At 36.9% G+C, this 15,721-nt stretch overlaps 1 protein-coding gene and 1 pseudogene across 2 annotated transcripts in view; one reads left to right on the forward strand and one right to left on the reverse strand.

Moving 5' to 3' along the window:
* The window catches only part of PHF14 (PHD finger protein 14), a 202,399-nt gene that overhangs the window by 30,907 nt on the left and 155,771 nt on the right, over window positions 1-15,721 (forward strand). For both annotated transcript variants that reach the window (XM_012510400.2, XM_003252564.4), the window contains exon 5: window positions 11,487-11,646. In XM_012510400.2, the coding sequence (XP_012365854.1) occupies window positions 11,487-11,646 (160 nt within the window). The remainder of the gene's footprint in view (window positions 1-11,486; window positions 11,647-15,721) is intronic.
* On the reverse strand, window positions 3,832-4,316 carry LOC100590100 (annotated as a pseudogene).

The following is a 15,721-nucleotide window of genomic DNA, read 5'->3' on the forward strand; positions in this document are numbered from 1 at the left end:
GCTGGGACTACAGGCATGCGCCACCACGCCCAGCTAATTTTTTGTATTTTTATTAGAGACGGGATTTCTCCATGTTGGTCAGGCTGGTCTTGAACTCCCACACCTCTGGTGATCCACCCGCCTCTGCCTCCCAGAGTGCTGGGATTACAGGTATGAGCCACCGTGCCCGGACAAAAATTAAGACTTTTTATTCCTCTTAATAATGGTTAGGGCAAGCACAGGAAAGAAGAGGCAAAAATGAAATGCTGATGACAAAAAGTAATGGTGTGAGCACCAATAGAAGGTTGAGGGTCAATGCAGATGGAAGCTTGGGTAGTATATGCTAAACAGATGTGCCGCCTCTTGCTCCAGCTCTTCTCCTGTCTTCAGGGTGATTTTTCTTTTTTTTTTTTTTGAGACGGAGTCTCGCTCTGTCACCAGGCTGGAGTGCAGTGGCATGATCTCGGCTCACTGTAATTTCCGCCTCCTGGGTTCAAGGGATTCTCCTGCCTCAGCCTCCCAAGTAGCTGGGACTACAGGCATGTGCCACCACACCCAGCTAATTTTTGTATTTTTAGTAGAGATGGGGTTTCACCCTGTTGGCCAGGATGGTCTTGATCTCCTGACCTCGTGGTCTGCCCACCTTGGCCTCCCAAAGTGCTGGTGCATATCTGTTCATATTATTTTCTGCTTAAAATCAGTCCCTTAAAAATAAAGTTCACACTAATAGCAAGACTCTCTGAGATCCCATACCCTGACCATTTGAATGACTTGTCTTTTTCTCCAGTGTTTGGAGGCTTTCATATATGCTTTTCCTTTTACTCAGATTCCTCTTGTTCCACAAATATAACCTAAATACATAGGCGTTAAGCCAGTGTTTACCATTTGTCTTCCTGTTATTCAGAGATTTGAAAAATCTTATTTTTAATTTTATTTTTAAAGATTTTATTGTGTATATTTAAGGTATACAATGTGTTGTTATGGGATACATATAGATAGTATAAAGGTTACTGTAGTGAAGGAAATGAACATATCCATCATCCCACATAATTATGCAATTTTTAAAAAGTTTACCAAGTCCATCCTTCTGTAGAAATTACCCATTTTTTTGTTTTTGTGATAAGAACAGCTAAAATTTACATTTAGCATAAATCCCATACACAGTACAAGTTTATTACCTTGAAAAATCTTAATTCATTAAAATATTTTTTCTTAATTATAAGTAATATATGAGTAGATATGTAAAAATAGTTATGCTGTCTGTCTTAACTCGACTTCTCTTTGCATAGGGAATCACTGTTAAAAATTTGGTATGCATCTACCCCATCTGTCGTACCTTGTGTACCAGGGGTTTTTAAACTTTATTTTATTATGTAGATATATGTCCATTGTGGAAAACATCAGAAATAAGCTAAGAAAACATCTCCCAGTTGGGCTTAGTGGCTCACGCTTGTAATCCCAGCACTCTGGGAGGCTGAGGTGGGTGGATCGCTTGAGCTCAGGAGTTTGAGACCAGCCTGGGCAATGTGGTGAAACCCTGTCTCTACAAAAAATAGAAAAATCAGCCAGGTGTGGTGGCTTGTGCCTGTAGTCCCAACTACTTGAGGGGCTGAGGCAGAGGATTGCTTGAGCCAGGGAGTTCAAGGCTGCAGTGAACCAAGATTGCACCACTGCATTCCAGTATGGGCTACAGAGGAAGACTTTGTCTCAAAAAAAAAAAAAAAAAGAGAAAAGAAAAAGAAAACATCTCTCATAATCATATCACCTAGAGGTAAATATGCTTAAAATTTCAGTGTTTGTTCTTCCAGGCTTTTTTTTTTTTTTTTTTTTTTTTGCTTGCTTATACATATACACAAATATATATTTTTAATTTAATAGCCAATAATATGCACACTCTTCTTATAATCTCTATACCTCTATTGTCACTATGGTTTCTCCACACCCCACAGGATCCGTTCAGGTGCCATGAGTTGCACTTGTGTTATATCTCTTTAGTCTCCATTAATCTAGAACAATTTTTCTGCCCTTTTGTGGTGTTCATGATATTGACATATTGAAGAATCTTATTTTTTATAATGTCATATTGAATATCTCAGTCTGGATATATCTGATTGTTTTCTTGTGATTAGATTCAGTTTAAATTTTTTTTTTGTACGAGTATTGTGCTGGTGTTTATTTCCCATTATATCACATCAAAAGATGTATAATGTGGCTGGGTACGGTGGCTCATGCCTGTAATCCCAGCACTTTGGGAGGCCAAGGTGGGTGGATCACTTGAAGTCAGGAGTTTGAGACCAGCGTGGCCAACATGGTGAAATCCTGCCTCTACTAAAAATACAAAAATTAGCCTGTAATCCCAGCTAGTTGGGAGGCTGAGGCATGAGAATGGCTTGAACCTGGGAGGCGGAGGGTACAGTAAGCCAAGATTGTGCCACTGCACTCCAGCCTGGGCAACAGAGCGAGATTCCATCTCAAAAAAAAAAAAAAATGTATAATGTCAACTTATTGCATTACTGGTGATATAGTTTAAGTGGTGTCAACCACAAACCTCTTAATTTTAAAGGTTTTTTTTTTCTATTTGTAATTAATGAGAAATCTTTGGGGTAATAACTTTTAGACTCTGTTAATATGCCATTCTCTAGCAACTTTCCGCTTAATAGTTTTAGCATCCTTGTCAAAGTCACTGATTACAATTACACTGATTACATATGTGGGCTGCAAGATGGACATTTGCTAATTCTAATTCTAATTCCTCCTACATTTATTAGGAAGCATTTACTGTGTAAAGAAATTCTCTTCCCCTTTTTTTCCTTTTCAGTATTACTGTGAGCTTATATGTTATAATCTATTAACTGATTGCTGTTTCTGATACTTATTACATTGTCTAAGTTTGACCAGTGAGAGTCCTTTAAGCAGGCCCTTGTGTATACACAAACACCTCTCTCTCTCTCTCTCACTCTTTCTCTGTTCTGTCCACCACTTTTCTCTCTCCACCTCTAAATAAATTGGATAAATCCCAAAGATATTTTTCTATAACTTGCTTTGTTTCACTCGTCTGCTAATTCTGTAATTCTTCTCATGTCAGTGTATATGGGATATTTCATTCTTTTTAATGATACATAGAATGGCTCAACCATAATGTACTTATTTTTTTGTTTGAAGTTTTTCACTTATATATTGTGCTGAGAAACATGTGCCATGTATATATATGTAATAATTTCTGTGGGATAGATGCCTAGAAGTAAAAATTCTTCCTTTTTTTTTTTTTTTTTGAGACGGAGTCTTGTTCTGTTGCCAGGCTGGAGTGCAAAGGCGAGATCTCGGCTCACTGCAACCTCTGCCTCCTGGGTTCAAGCGATTCTCCCGCCTCAGCCTCCTGAGTAGCTGGGACTACAGGCATGCACCACCTCACCCGGCTAATTTTTGTATTTTGAGTAGAGATGGGGTTTCACCATGTTGGCCAGGATGGTCTCGATCTCCTGACCTCGTGATCTGCCCACCTCGGCCTCCCAAAGTGCTGGGATTACAGGGAAGTAAAATTTCTGAGTCAAAAGATAAGTGTATTTAAACTTCTAAAAACCATTTCCAGATTGACTACCAAAAAGACTGTACTAATTACCAACAATGCACAAACTGCTTGATAACATTGCATATTTGTGAATTTTCTTTTATTCTTTTGGATATAATCTCTTTATTACAATGTGCATTCACCTTATTAAGAATGAAGTGTGGTATCTTGTGGCCATTTGCCACATTTTGTTTTCTGTTACTTACCTGTCATTTTCTTAGTCATTTCTTTTTTTTCTGGTGAAAACATACACATATATTTAGAATTAGCCAGCTGGACTCAGTTTAGATTATCCCAATTTTGTTGGCAACATTCAAAGCATTGTAATCAGGAGCCAGTCGAACATATGCCTTCTTTTCTCCATCAGGCCGAATTAGGGTGTTGACACCTTGGCCACATCAATGTCAGAGCTCCTTCACAGCCTGTTTGATCTGGTGCTTGTTGGCTTTAACTTCCACAGTGAACACAAGCATGTTGTTGTCTTCTATCTTCTTCATGGCAGACTCAGTGGTCAGCAGAAACTTGATGATAGTATAGTAGTCAAGCTTGTTTCTCCTGGGGGCGCTCTTCTGAGGATATCTGGGCTGCCTCCGGAGTCTCAGTGTCTTGGGCTGCTGGAAGGTGGGTGACGGGCAGATCTTTTTTTGGTGGCTGTGGACACCTTTCAACACTGCCTTCTTGGCCTTCAAAGCCTTCGGTTTGGCTTCATCTTTAGGAGGGACAGGAGCTTCCTTCGCTTTCGGCGCCATCTTGTAAAAAGCGTAGTCATTTCTTGTCCTGGCGTGGTGGCTCATGCCTATAATCCCAGCACGTTGGGAGGCCGAGGCATGTGGATCACCTGAGGTCAGGAGTTTGAGACCAGCCTGGCTAACGTGGTGAAACTCCCTTCTCTACTAAAAATACAAAAAATTTCCCAGGTGTGGTGGTGGGCATCTGTAATCCCAGGTACTCGGGAGGCTGAGGCAGGAGAATCGCTTGAACCCAGGAGGGCTTGAACCCAGGAGGCAGAGGTTGCAGTGAGCCGAGATCGCGCCATTGCACTCCAGACTGGGTAACAAGAGCAAAACTCCGTCTCACAAAAAAAAAAAAAAAAAAGAAAAAGAAAAGAAAAGCTTAGTTATTAGGTTCTCTTTGTCTTTTTCTCATTGACTTGTTGGGATTCTTTTTTTAATGTTCTTTGTCTGTTATATGTGTTGCAAATATTTTCCATCCTTGCAAATATTTTTTATGTTTTCCATCCTGTTCTATATCCTTTAACTTTGTGATTTTTTTTATTGTTTACAATTTTCTGTACAGTTAACACCTGTAGATTTTTTTTTCCGTTAACTCTTTTGGGACTAGTTTTTAAGTTTCAAAATGAATTTTTATCCAAAACTCAATCCACAGAAAGGGACATTTTAAAAAGTGTAATAAGTAGCTAGTGTTACTGGAGTCTTTTGTTTTTAAATACGGGTGCTTACAGTGATAGACTTCCATATTGTAATTCAGCCATGCAATTTTTAAAAAACATCTCATGGTTAAATATGAACTTCATGAATACTTTATTTAGAGAAAGCTATTTGCCCATCATAATACATGAATATTAATTAAAATGTGGAAAATATAGAACAGAGAGAAGAAAAAAACATTTCTAATTGTCCTAATATCCTGACAGCCATAGTATTTTGTTGCATTTCTTTCATCTTCTTTTTTTTGAGAAATATGCTTATTCTCAAGTAATTGCATAAAGATTTTTAAGTTGAGATTTTGCTAAAAGATAGTATGCCAAATTTCGCTTATTGAATTTATAATTGTTTACTGTAATTACTTTTCAGAGTGCTCACTTCATCTAAATCTCTTTTCTTTTTGAAATTTGAGGGCTGCAGTGTGTCACTTAGTATAAATATCTTTGTGGGAAGCTCTTCTAATGTTAGGGTACCTCTGACCGTGATGTCACTTATCCTGATATCCTGATTGTAGTGTGTCTGAAGGAAAATGTCAGGTATATGTTAGTACTTGACGGAAGTTAGGTAGTGTACTTACCAGCGGTTGCCCTCAGGTTTAGTTGCTATTCATTAAATGAGATAAGGCTTACTAAGAGATGCTTCCCCCTATTTGTTTTTCAGTTTACTGTTACCCTAGCTCAAGGCCATTTTTGTTTTTTCGTGTATGCAAAAAGATATCCTTAGGAGTGTTTACTGGATAGTAGAATATGTTCAAGTTATAACCATTTGGCACTTTACTTCTTTTGTGCTTTAGGAGAGGGGTCCCCAACCAGGTGGTACTGGTCTTTGGCCTGTTAGGAACTGGGCCTCACAGCAGTGGGTGAGCAGCTGGTGAGGGAGCATTATTGCCTGAGCTCCAGCTCCTGTCGGATCAGTGGCAGCATTGGATTCTCCTGGAAGCGCGAACACTATTGTGAACTGCACATATGAGGGATCTAGGTTTCATACTTCTTCTGAGAATGTGATGCCTTATGATCTGAGGTGCAACAGTTTCATCCAAAATAATCCCCCTGTCCCATCCATGGAAAAATTGTTTTCCACAAAACCAGTCCTTGGTGCCAAAAAGGTTGGGGACCAATGCTTTAGGATATAGTTCTGACAGGTATTATGCATGTTGTAGGTACTGTCTGTCTCGTAAACAATATTACTCATTTTAAAATCTTTTTTAGCCGGGCGCGGTGGCTCACGCCTGTAATCCCAGCACTTTGGGAGGCCGAGGTGGGTGGATCACAAGGTCAGGAGATTGAGACCATCCTGACTAACATGGTGAAACCCCGTCTCTACTAAAAATACAAAAAAATTAGCCGGGTGTGGTGGCGGGCGCCTGTAGTCCCAGCTACTTGGGAGGCTGAGGCAGGAGAATGGCTTGAACCTGGGAGGTGGACCTTGCAGTGAGCCGAGATCGTGCCACTGTACTCCAGCCTGGGTGACAGAGCGAGACTCCGCCTCAAAAAAAAAAAAAAAAATGTTTTTTATTGATGAGTTTCGTAGTCAAAAGTCTAATGATATATTAAGTACAGAAAGAGTGTTTTAAGTTTTTAAATGGCAACTTTTATATACCTGTTTTATGTATACTGAAATATAATTAGGATAGGTATTATTAAACACATACTGCAGATGAAATAACTACGCTTCAGAGATTTGATTTGTTCAAAGTTACACAGCTAGAAGGTGGAAGACTGAAAGTCCACTGGCCCCTGTGTGAAAAGCTGAATGGGGAACATTTCCACTGATTTGAATTATCCATACCTTTGTACAACTCAGAGCAATTGTAAACACATATTTTTATTTTCTTAAATATGAGTTGTGTACATTGCATATATTAGTCAAAGATTGATCCTAATTAAATGGCCATAGAAACATGTCTTCTGTATTACCCATTGGAAACACATTGAGCACATATGAAATGAGTTTTATGTGTTTATACATTGTTTATTTTGTTTACCCATATGAAATAGAAAATATTTTTCCCATACTCATGTTTTATATGGAAGAGAGAAAGATTTTAGAACGTATTTAGTCACTAATTAAAATGAATTGGAGTAGATATACAGTGCTAGAACTTTGGTCTAGAGCTCAGTAAACCCAACAGGTATGACAGAAATATGGGATAAGTGGCAGGTAAAAGTGGCAAGAACTCTATAAAGATAATGACACAGTATGGATCATTTTTCAGGGACAGTGAAGCTGAAGAAAAAATACGTACACATGTGCTGGTTGTTCTTTGAGCCTGCACACCACCATTCTTCCAGATTACAAAGGAAGAATTTCCTGGGAATGGATTTCAGATCATTCCTAAGATTGTTTGTAGAAGGTTTAAAACTCTGTGCAAATGTGCACGTTTGCTATGTGTGTGGAATATTCTTTAAAAATATAATTGAAAATTGTCTTCGTTCTAAAAAAGTGAACTGCTGTGATTTACCTTGATTTGGCTGAATGAAGTTAATAAATTGAATAGCTCCTTAAGGGCTTTATTCTCTTGGTAATTGCCTACTTGTGTGAATGCAGATTTTATCTAGTTTGAATTTGTTTCAAAGGAACATTATTTTGTAAAGAAAATATATATTTTTTTCCCATGTGGTATTGCATAGCACATTGAGAAAACATATTGATGATATTGCTTCATTTTGTGATTTTTCTTTGAATATAATGTTTTGTTCTTTTATTGGAAATAAAACTGATCCCAAGAAGAAAATTATATTTCCTTTTAATTTTATGATAGTGCATTTAAAATAATGTATATCTAGACAAGGTGATGAAGGTGATGATTGCCAACCACAATTTAATGACATTAAATAAATTAATGAATTTTGATTCCTTTGCTTGTGTGTTATAGTCTAACTCTTTTAAATCTTTTCTTTGACATTTTATATGACTTTCAGATTGTGTGTGTATATATGATACATATAATTATGTATTAAAGTATATTAATTAAAAATATTAATTAAATGAAATTAATTATATAGTTTATAACTATTAATATTAACTATATTTAACATAACTGTTAACATAGTATATATGAAATCCATATATATATATATATATATATACACACACACACATGCATAATCTGAAAAAATGTATATACTTACTTGAGACGAGCTTTTGCTCTGTTGCCCAGGCTGGTTCACTGGCACCCTCTACATCCCAGGCTCAAGTGATTCTCCCACCTCAGCCTTTCTAGCAGCTGAGACTATGGTGTGTGCCACCATGCTTGGCTAAACTCGTTTTTGTATTTTTTGTAGAGACAGGGCCTCACTATGTTGCCCAGGCTGATCTGAAACTCCTGGGCTCAAGTGATCATCCTGCCTCAGCCTCCCAAAGCATTGGGATTGCAGACATGAACTACAAGCCTTGGCTGACTTTCAGATTTTATTAAAATTCACTGTTAGAAAACCTTTGAATAGCCTAAGGATAACAATTAAACAGTTACTTGAAGCAGCTTGTGTAAGTCATAGCTGCAAACCAACTTTTTAGTTTTTTGCTTACTATTAGGCTATTTTAATTATGATCTATATTAGGTAAGTAGTGTTTTAATGAAATACTTACATGTAACCACTGACATGTAATGCCGTCTAGTTAATTAATGTTGGTAATTTGAAATTATTTACTAATTGTATATGGCTATTTTCCTTTCTCATGGGTGATTTGTTTAACTCAGTATTCATTCATTTATATACTGTAGTTATTTATTTATTTTAGTTTGAATTTCTTGGATGGTTGTGAGAGTTCACTCTCCAATTTAGGCTCCTGGTTGTCTGGTTAGTGTTTACCAGTTCAAATAATCACATGATCTTACATTGGATATATATAAACTTACCCATATGGTGAAGTCTTTTAGGAGATGATCATGTCAAATGTTTCTCATTGTGGCTTATTTAATGTCATCAGTTTATTGGGGGTTACTTTGGGTGCCTCTTAGAACTTGGCACCAAGACCTACCCTCTTAGAATAAACCTGGTCAAAAGGATGTTGGGATGGTTGCTATTTTATCTTTAGAAATGACCTATCTTGGGATGTAATAAATGTGTCTTAGGAGACTGGAGAAATGCCCAAACCTAAAGGTGATACTTCAGGAGAAGAATTAAGTTGCAATGTATTCATTATTATATATGCTTTAAATTGTTTCTTTGAAGGATGTTTTACATTAGGGCAGTGCCTTCGTTTTTAGAGGAAGGGAAATTTGATAAGTTAGTGTGTGTCCATTACCATTTGGGAAAAAGAAATCTATTTAGGAGTCATGACTATCATCAGTAGAGAAATGTACTTCATTGTTGGTTATCAGTAAGTAGTTCAGCATGATTTTTACAGTCTGAATGAAATACTCTCTCAGAACTTTTCAATTTCCATTTATCAGATTCCATGTTTATTATACTTTGGTGGTAATAATACAAACTTCTACGCATCTTGATGCTGAGAAAGTTATTTATGATTATGGATGTGACATTGCTTACTAGCAGATTTTGTTGGTTTCTAAGGTACTGACAGCCTCATCAATGCTGAGTTCATAGACAAAATTGAGTTGTAGGAATTTTAATGATCAAAGCCTGATTTACCAAGATATTGTCAATGAAGTCCTGCCTGAATTTCTTATTGCAGCTTTGATAAATAATCTACTCTTTTAAACTCAAAATCAGGGAAAATACTTTGACTTTATAAAAATTTTAGGCAGATCTGGAAGCCTAAATAGTAACTTTAAATATACAGTCACCCCTCAGTATACCTAGGGGATTGTTTCCAGGACCCCTGGATACCAAAATTAGCACATATTCAAGTCCCACAGTCGGACCTGGGGAACTTGGGTTTATGAAAAGTTGATGCTTTGTATATGTGAGTTTTGTATCCCACAAGGGTATTTTCACACTGTGTTGTGTTGAAAGAAATCTGCATATAATTGCACCTGACCAGTTCAAACCTGTGTTGTTCCATTGTCAGCTGTAACTTGTAATTCCAGAGATGTATGTAAGGAAACTTTGCTTTTGATAATTGGAGGGCAATTGAATTGAAGTATGACATGTCCGACTCTAAAATGTAAAGAACATTGCCAATTATCTTGTTTGTTGGGTGTGTTCATGAGAATCTTTAAGGATTTTTATTACATTAGCTGCCTAAATAATATAATGAACTCCTCTCAGAATATTGAGTTTTGTGAGTGATAAGAGGAAAAAAGAGAATGACATATTGTTTTCATCCATTTCAGTTATAGACAAATTTTCACAGAAGACAGAATAATATAAATTTTTTTTTTTTTTGAGACGGAGTCTCGCTCTGTCACCCAGGCTGGAGTGCAGTGGCGCGATCTCGGCTCACTGCAAGCCCCGCCTCCCGGGTTCACGCCATTCTCCTGCCTCAGCCTCTCCGAGTAGCTGGGACTACAGGCGCCCGCCACCACGCCTGGCTAATTTTTTTGTATTTTTAGTAGAGACGGGGTTTCATCGTGGTCTCGATCTCCTGACCTCGTGATCCGCCCGCCTCGGCCTCCCAAAGTGCTGGGATTACAAGCGTGAGCCACCGCGCCCGGCCTAATTTAAAATTTTTAAACAGATTAAATACATCATAGAGTTAGAGACTGGCTCAGTTGTGCATGGAACTCAGTCTGTCTAACATTATTACTCTGAACTTTTCAAACTGTTCTATAGCTTTAGGTGCATAACTTTGCTTTTACAATTGTATTATACCTGTTTGTATTATAAGCTGCCACCTCCAAAATTAGATCAAAGACTTTTTTGTTTGTATGTTTGTTTTGCATGAGTTTGGTCTTTTATATATATATATTAGTATCTGGTACAAAGGGACCTCAATAAGTATTTACCAATCAATAGTTAATCTAAATTCTTTAATGACAACTTGTATTTTTTATATTTTATATTTTAATTTTTTATGAGATGGAATTTTGCTCTTGGCACCCAGGCTGGAGTGCAGTGGCACAATCTTGGCTCACTGCAACCTTTGCCTCCTGGGTTCAAGCGATTCTCCTGCCTCAGCTTCTTGAGTAGCTGGGATTCTGGACGCCTGCCACCACACCTGGATAATTTTTGTGTTTTTAGTAGAGATGAAGTTTCACCGTGTTGGCCAGGCTGGTCTCGAACTCCTGACCTCAGGTGATCTGCCCACCTCGGCCTCCCAAAGTGCTGGGAATATAGGCATGAGCCACTGCACCCGGCCTAATTTTTATATTTTTTAAATTAAAAATTTATTGTTTTCCCACCTTTAATGCTTTTACAGTAGGACTAAAACTATTTTTAAAATGTCATTTATTTCATTGTGTATACTACATGAGGTGAAAAAGTATATAAAATGAGTTTATTTCTGTATTTTAATACATTTCTTATAAATCACTGGTGTTTCATATCTTTTTCCTCATCCCTTCCCTTTGCTGTTCTTTTTCTTTTGTGATTTTATGTGACTTTAACAAAATAAACCCTATTTAATCATAGTGTTTTTGTTTTTTTTAGGTTGTTATGGAGTTGATGGAGAGAGTGACTCTATTATGAGTTCAGCTTCTGAAAACTCCACTGAACCTTGGTTTTGCGATGCCTGTAAATGTGGTGTTTCTCCTAGCTGTGAACTGTGTCCTAATCAGGATGGAATTTTCAAGGAGACAGATGCTGGAAGGTTAATGTCCTAATTATGTTGGTTCATATGTTTGCTTTACAATGTATCTGCCTTTGACTTCCCTGTTCTTCTGTTTATGATTATCCAGGTTACACACTTTCATTTGATTGCTTCTTTGTATCTTCTTGGCATAGAATAAATGACCAGTGGGATACAGATGGAGAAGGGTGAGAGGAAAGACCATTTATTGAGTACCTGCATTTGCCATTACATCCATAATCTTACTTAATCTTAATAATTGACCCTATGATGAGGCAGGTGGTAAAGTTTCTCATTTTATAGGTGTATAGTACCCAGGGCTCAGATTATTTAAATAACTTATTAGTTCAAGACCACAAACTGGTGAATGGTCAATTTTGAACCTAGGTCTGTATAACTTTATATCAGGAGATAGAACTTAATACAGTGACTTAAAAAGGAGAAGTTTAGTATAAAGAATTATTAAGCTGTGATAAAAGAATCACTATAAGGTATAAAAAAACTCTAAAGGATGCTCTGGGGCTGAGGGAGATTATCCAAAGAATGACAAAATTGGAATGATGACCTCCTACCCTAGGATGGGGTAGAGGCTTTGTTGGAGAAATTATAGTTAAACCCTACTGGATGGAGAGAAGTATGCTGGTTATAGCCTAGGCCAAATTTTGTCTTCAGTTTGTGGCAAGTAGGTGGTTGGGTACAGTCTGCAGGGAGAACTGGGGCACTGGTTTGAAACCTGGAGAGTATGCTATCTGTGTTGAGAGGGCCATGGAAAAATGATCTTTGTGTTGGGCCAGGGCTGTGAGGTCACTGAGGGACTGTGTATATGGCTGGGGCAGAGCACAGGAGGAAGTACTCCACCCATCCCTGCTGAAAAGCCTCTCCCTTCTACGAGACCTCCTGCCATTGAGTTTATAGCTCCCTCTACCATTGAGCTTAGTGCCATGCTCACTCTGAGAAGAAATGCTGAAGAAATTCTGTCCAGTATTGCAGAGTAGGTATCGAAGCATACATGAGAGGCAATTAAATCAATAAGTGGCACAAAGACCTGTGTTCTTTTTACTACATTCACACTCATGTTTGTTAACACATTTGAGCACTTGTCATCATAATGGTGTTGCCATCTTTCATGTTTTTTTTTTTTACAGGAGACTACCATCTAGGGTTGGTGACTAAAATTAAGAGTAATTTTCAACCTTTTGTATTTTGTGGAGATCACGCTCTGCCTCTTCCTCTCCAATATAAGAGTGGGAGTACTTAAATTTTTATTTTGTCACATAAGGATATTTTAGTATTTTATTAAACATGCTTTATATTAAAAACAAGATTAACAACAAAGCAACCTATATAAATTATCACCATCATTTCCCATATTTTAACATAAAAAAAACTAGGGTACATTATGTCCTAAAATAAAGGATAGGCTTTTAAATTTAATGAATTTTACTTTAGTAAAGTAAAACAAATCTTCTCTTATTTTTATCATTTTTACCTCAATTGGTGGACTGATCCTTGAGAAATATTGCCATACAAGATTGCTGGGATAGCGTAGAATCTACCATTGAATCTTGGAGAACCCCATGTGTTGATGTTCAGGACAAATGACTAAAGAATCTTACCTCTCCTTCCTTATCATCTATCCAAAAATAAAGTATGTAACAAATGATTTGAGGTACTGACATGAATCTGTGGTCTGTATCTTAGGCATAGGCATTACTCTAAGTTGGGCCTGACAGTGGCCTAGTATTAGGGAGTTTAGTAAGCATTCAATGTGCACCTTCAAGTTGGACTGTCTATTTTTGGATTCTGGTCTTTTTTTTTTTAATAGCTATAATTTTAGGCAAGTGATGTAACCTTTTTATGCCTCAGTTTCCTTAGCAGTGTTGAGCAGACTAAATGAGATGATCCATGAGAAACAATTAGCAGTTTCTGTAACATAATAAGTGGTCAGTAAATGTCTCCTTACTCTTACTACTGCCATTACTGCTACTACTAGTGCTTTCTCATTACCATTATTACTCTACTTATTTTAGGTAATCATGGAGTATTAGCTCATGCATAGATTTTTTTTTTTTTTTTTGGTAACTCTTCCAGTCCTGAGAATTGAAATTTTTGGTGATAAATTGTGGTGAATAAGTAAGGCAGTTTTGGAAAGACAGAACTTCCTTTTAGGGAAGAGAATTTATTTTACTGTTTTTCTTGTTAATAATTTAAAAGTTCTGTTAGGACACTGTCAAGTAGTGGTTACTTCATGCTATCATAATAGACAAAACAACTGGCAAAAGTTGTTTGTGAATGAAGAAAACTGAGGCCTCTTTACCATTTAGGTTTACCGAGGGATATTTTTTTGGATACTGTGGACGTTACATAAGTAGACACCTCCTGTGATGGTGCAATCTGGCAAAAATTCTTTTATATACTATTTGAACACTTTACTTGTGCTAATGTCTACACTCGCCTGTAGGCTGTACTGGAAATTATAGGCCTTCACAATATTTCCAAGGACGTAATACTAGTTTGATTAAAGGTATAAAAAGCCAAGAAAATTCGACAAGCCTTTTAGTATATGAGCTTCAAATGGAAAACGGAAAAAGAAAGAATATTGTATATAAAGAATAAAAAAGGTTTTGAAGTTCACTATCACATGAGTTTAATTAGACTTTTTTCCTTCTATTCTTGATGGGAGCCACAAGTTCTACATAGAAAATGATGTGATTTAATGTAAGAAAACCAGTACGTTCTTGTCATTAAATTTTTATTTTATATCTTATGGAGAGTAAGACTTGTAAACCTGACTGTGGGAAATTTTTAGGCATGCTCTCCTTTTTTATTTTTTATTTATGTTTTTACTATTTGTGGGTACATATAGATATATATATTCATGGGGTACATGAGATGTTTTGATATAGGCATGCAATGTGAAATAAGCACATCATGGAGAATGGGGTATCCATTTTTCAAACACTTATCTTTTGAGTTACAAACAATCCAGTTACCCTCTTTAAGTTATTTTTAAGTGTACAATTTAGTTTTTCTTGACTGTAGTCACCCTATTGTGCTATTAAACAGTAGGTCTTAGTCTTTCCACTTTTTCAGCTCATTAACCATCTCCCACCTCCCCCCACCATTTCACCCTTTCCCTGCACTATCCTTCCCAACGTCTAGTAACCATCCTTCTCTTGTCTGTGTCCATGAGTTCAGTTGTTTGATTTTTAGATCCCACAAATAAGTGAGAACATGTGATGTTTGTCTTGCTGTGCCTGGCTTATTTCACCTAACATAATGATCTGTAGTTCCACCCAAGTTGTTGCAAATGACTGGCTCTCATTCTTTTTTATGGCTTAGTAAACGATTGTGTATTGTGTACCACATTTTCTTTATCGGATTCATCTGTTGATGGAAACTTACGTTGCTTCCAAATCTTAGCTATTGTAAACAGTGCTGCGACAAATATAGGAGTGCAGATATCTCCTTAATATACAGATTTCCTTTCTTTTGGATGTATACTCAACAGTGCGATTGCTGGATTATATGGCAGCTCAATTTTTAGGAACCTCCAAAGTTTTCTTCATCATGGTTGTACTAATTTACATATTGTGCAACAGTGTATAAGGGTTCCCTTTTCTCCACATCCTTGCCAACCTTTGTTATTGCCTGTCTTTTGGATATAAGCTATTTTAACTGGTGTGAGATGATATTTCATGATAGTTTTGATTTGCATTTCTCTGACGATCAAGAATTTTGAGTCCCTTTTCATATGCGTGTTTTAGTATATGAGCTTCTTTTTATGTCTTCTTTTGAGAAATGTCTATTCAAATCTTTTGTCTATAATCAGATTATTAGATTTTTTTCGTTTAGAGTTATTTGAACTCTTTTTATATTCTGGTTATTTATCCCTTGTTGGGTAATTTGCAAATATTTTCTCCCATTCCGTGGGTTGTCTCTTCAGTTTGATGATGTATCCTTTGCCCAGCTTGTTGTGATCCTGCTTTTTAAAAAACCTGGTATGATATCTTTTATCTATTTTTGCTTTGGTTGATTGTGCTTGTGGAGTTTCGCTCAAGAAATTTTACCCAGAGCAATGTCCTGGAGATTTTCC

Source organism: Nomascus leucogenys, chromosome 11, assembly GCF_006542625.1.
Source record: "Nomascus leucogenys isolate Asia chromosome 11, Asia_NLE_v1, whole genome shotgun sequence".
Taxonomy (NCBI): domain Eukaryota; kingdom Metazoa; phylum Chordata; class Mammalia; order Primates; family Hylobatidae; genus Nomascus; species Nomascus leucogenys.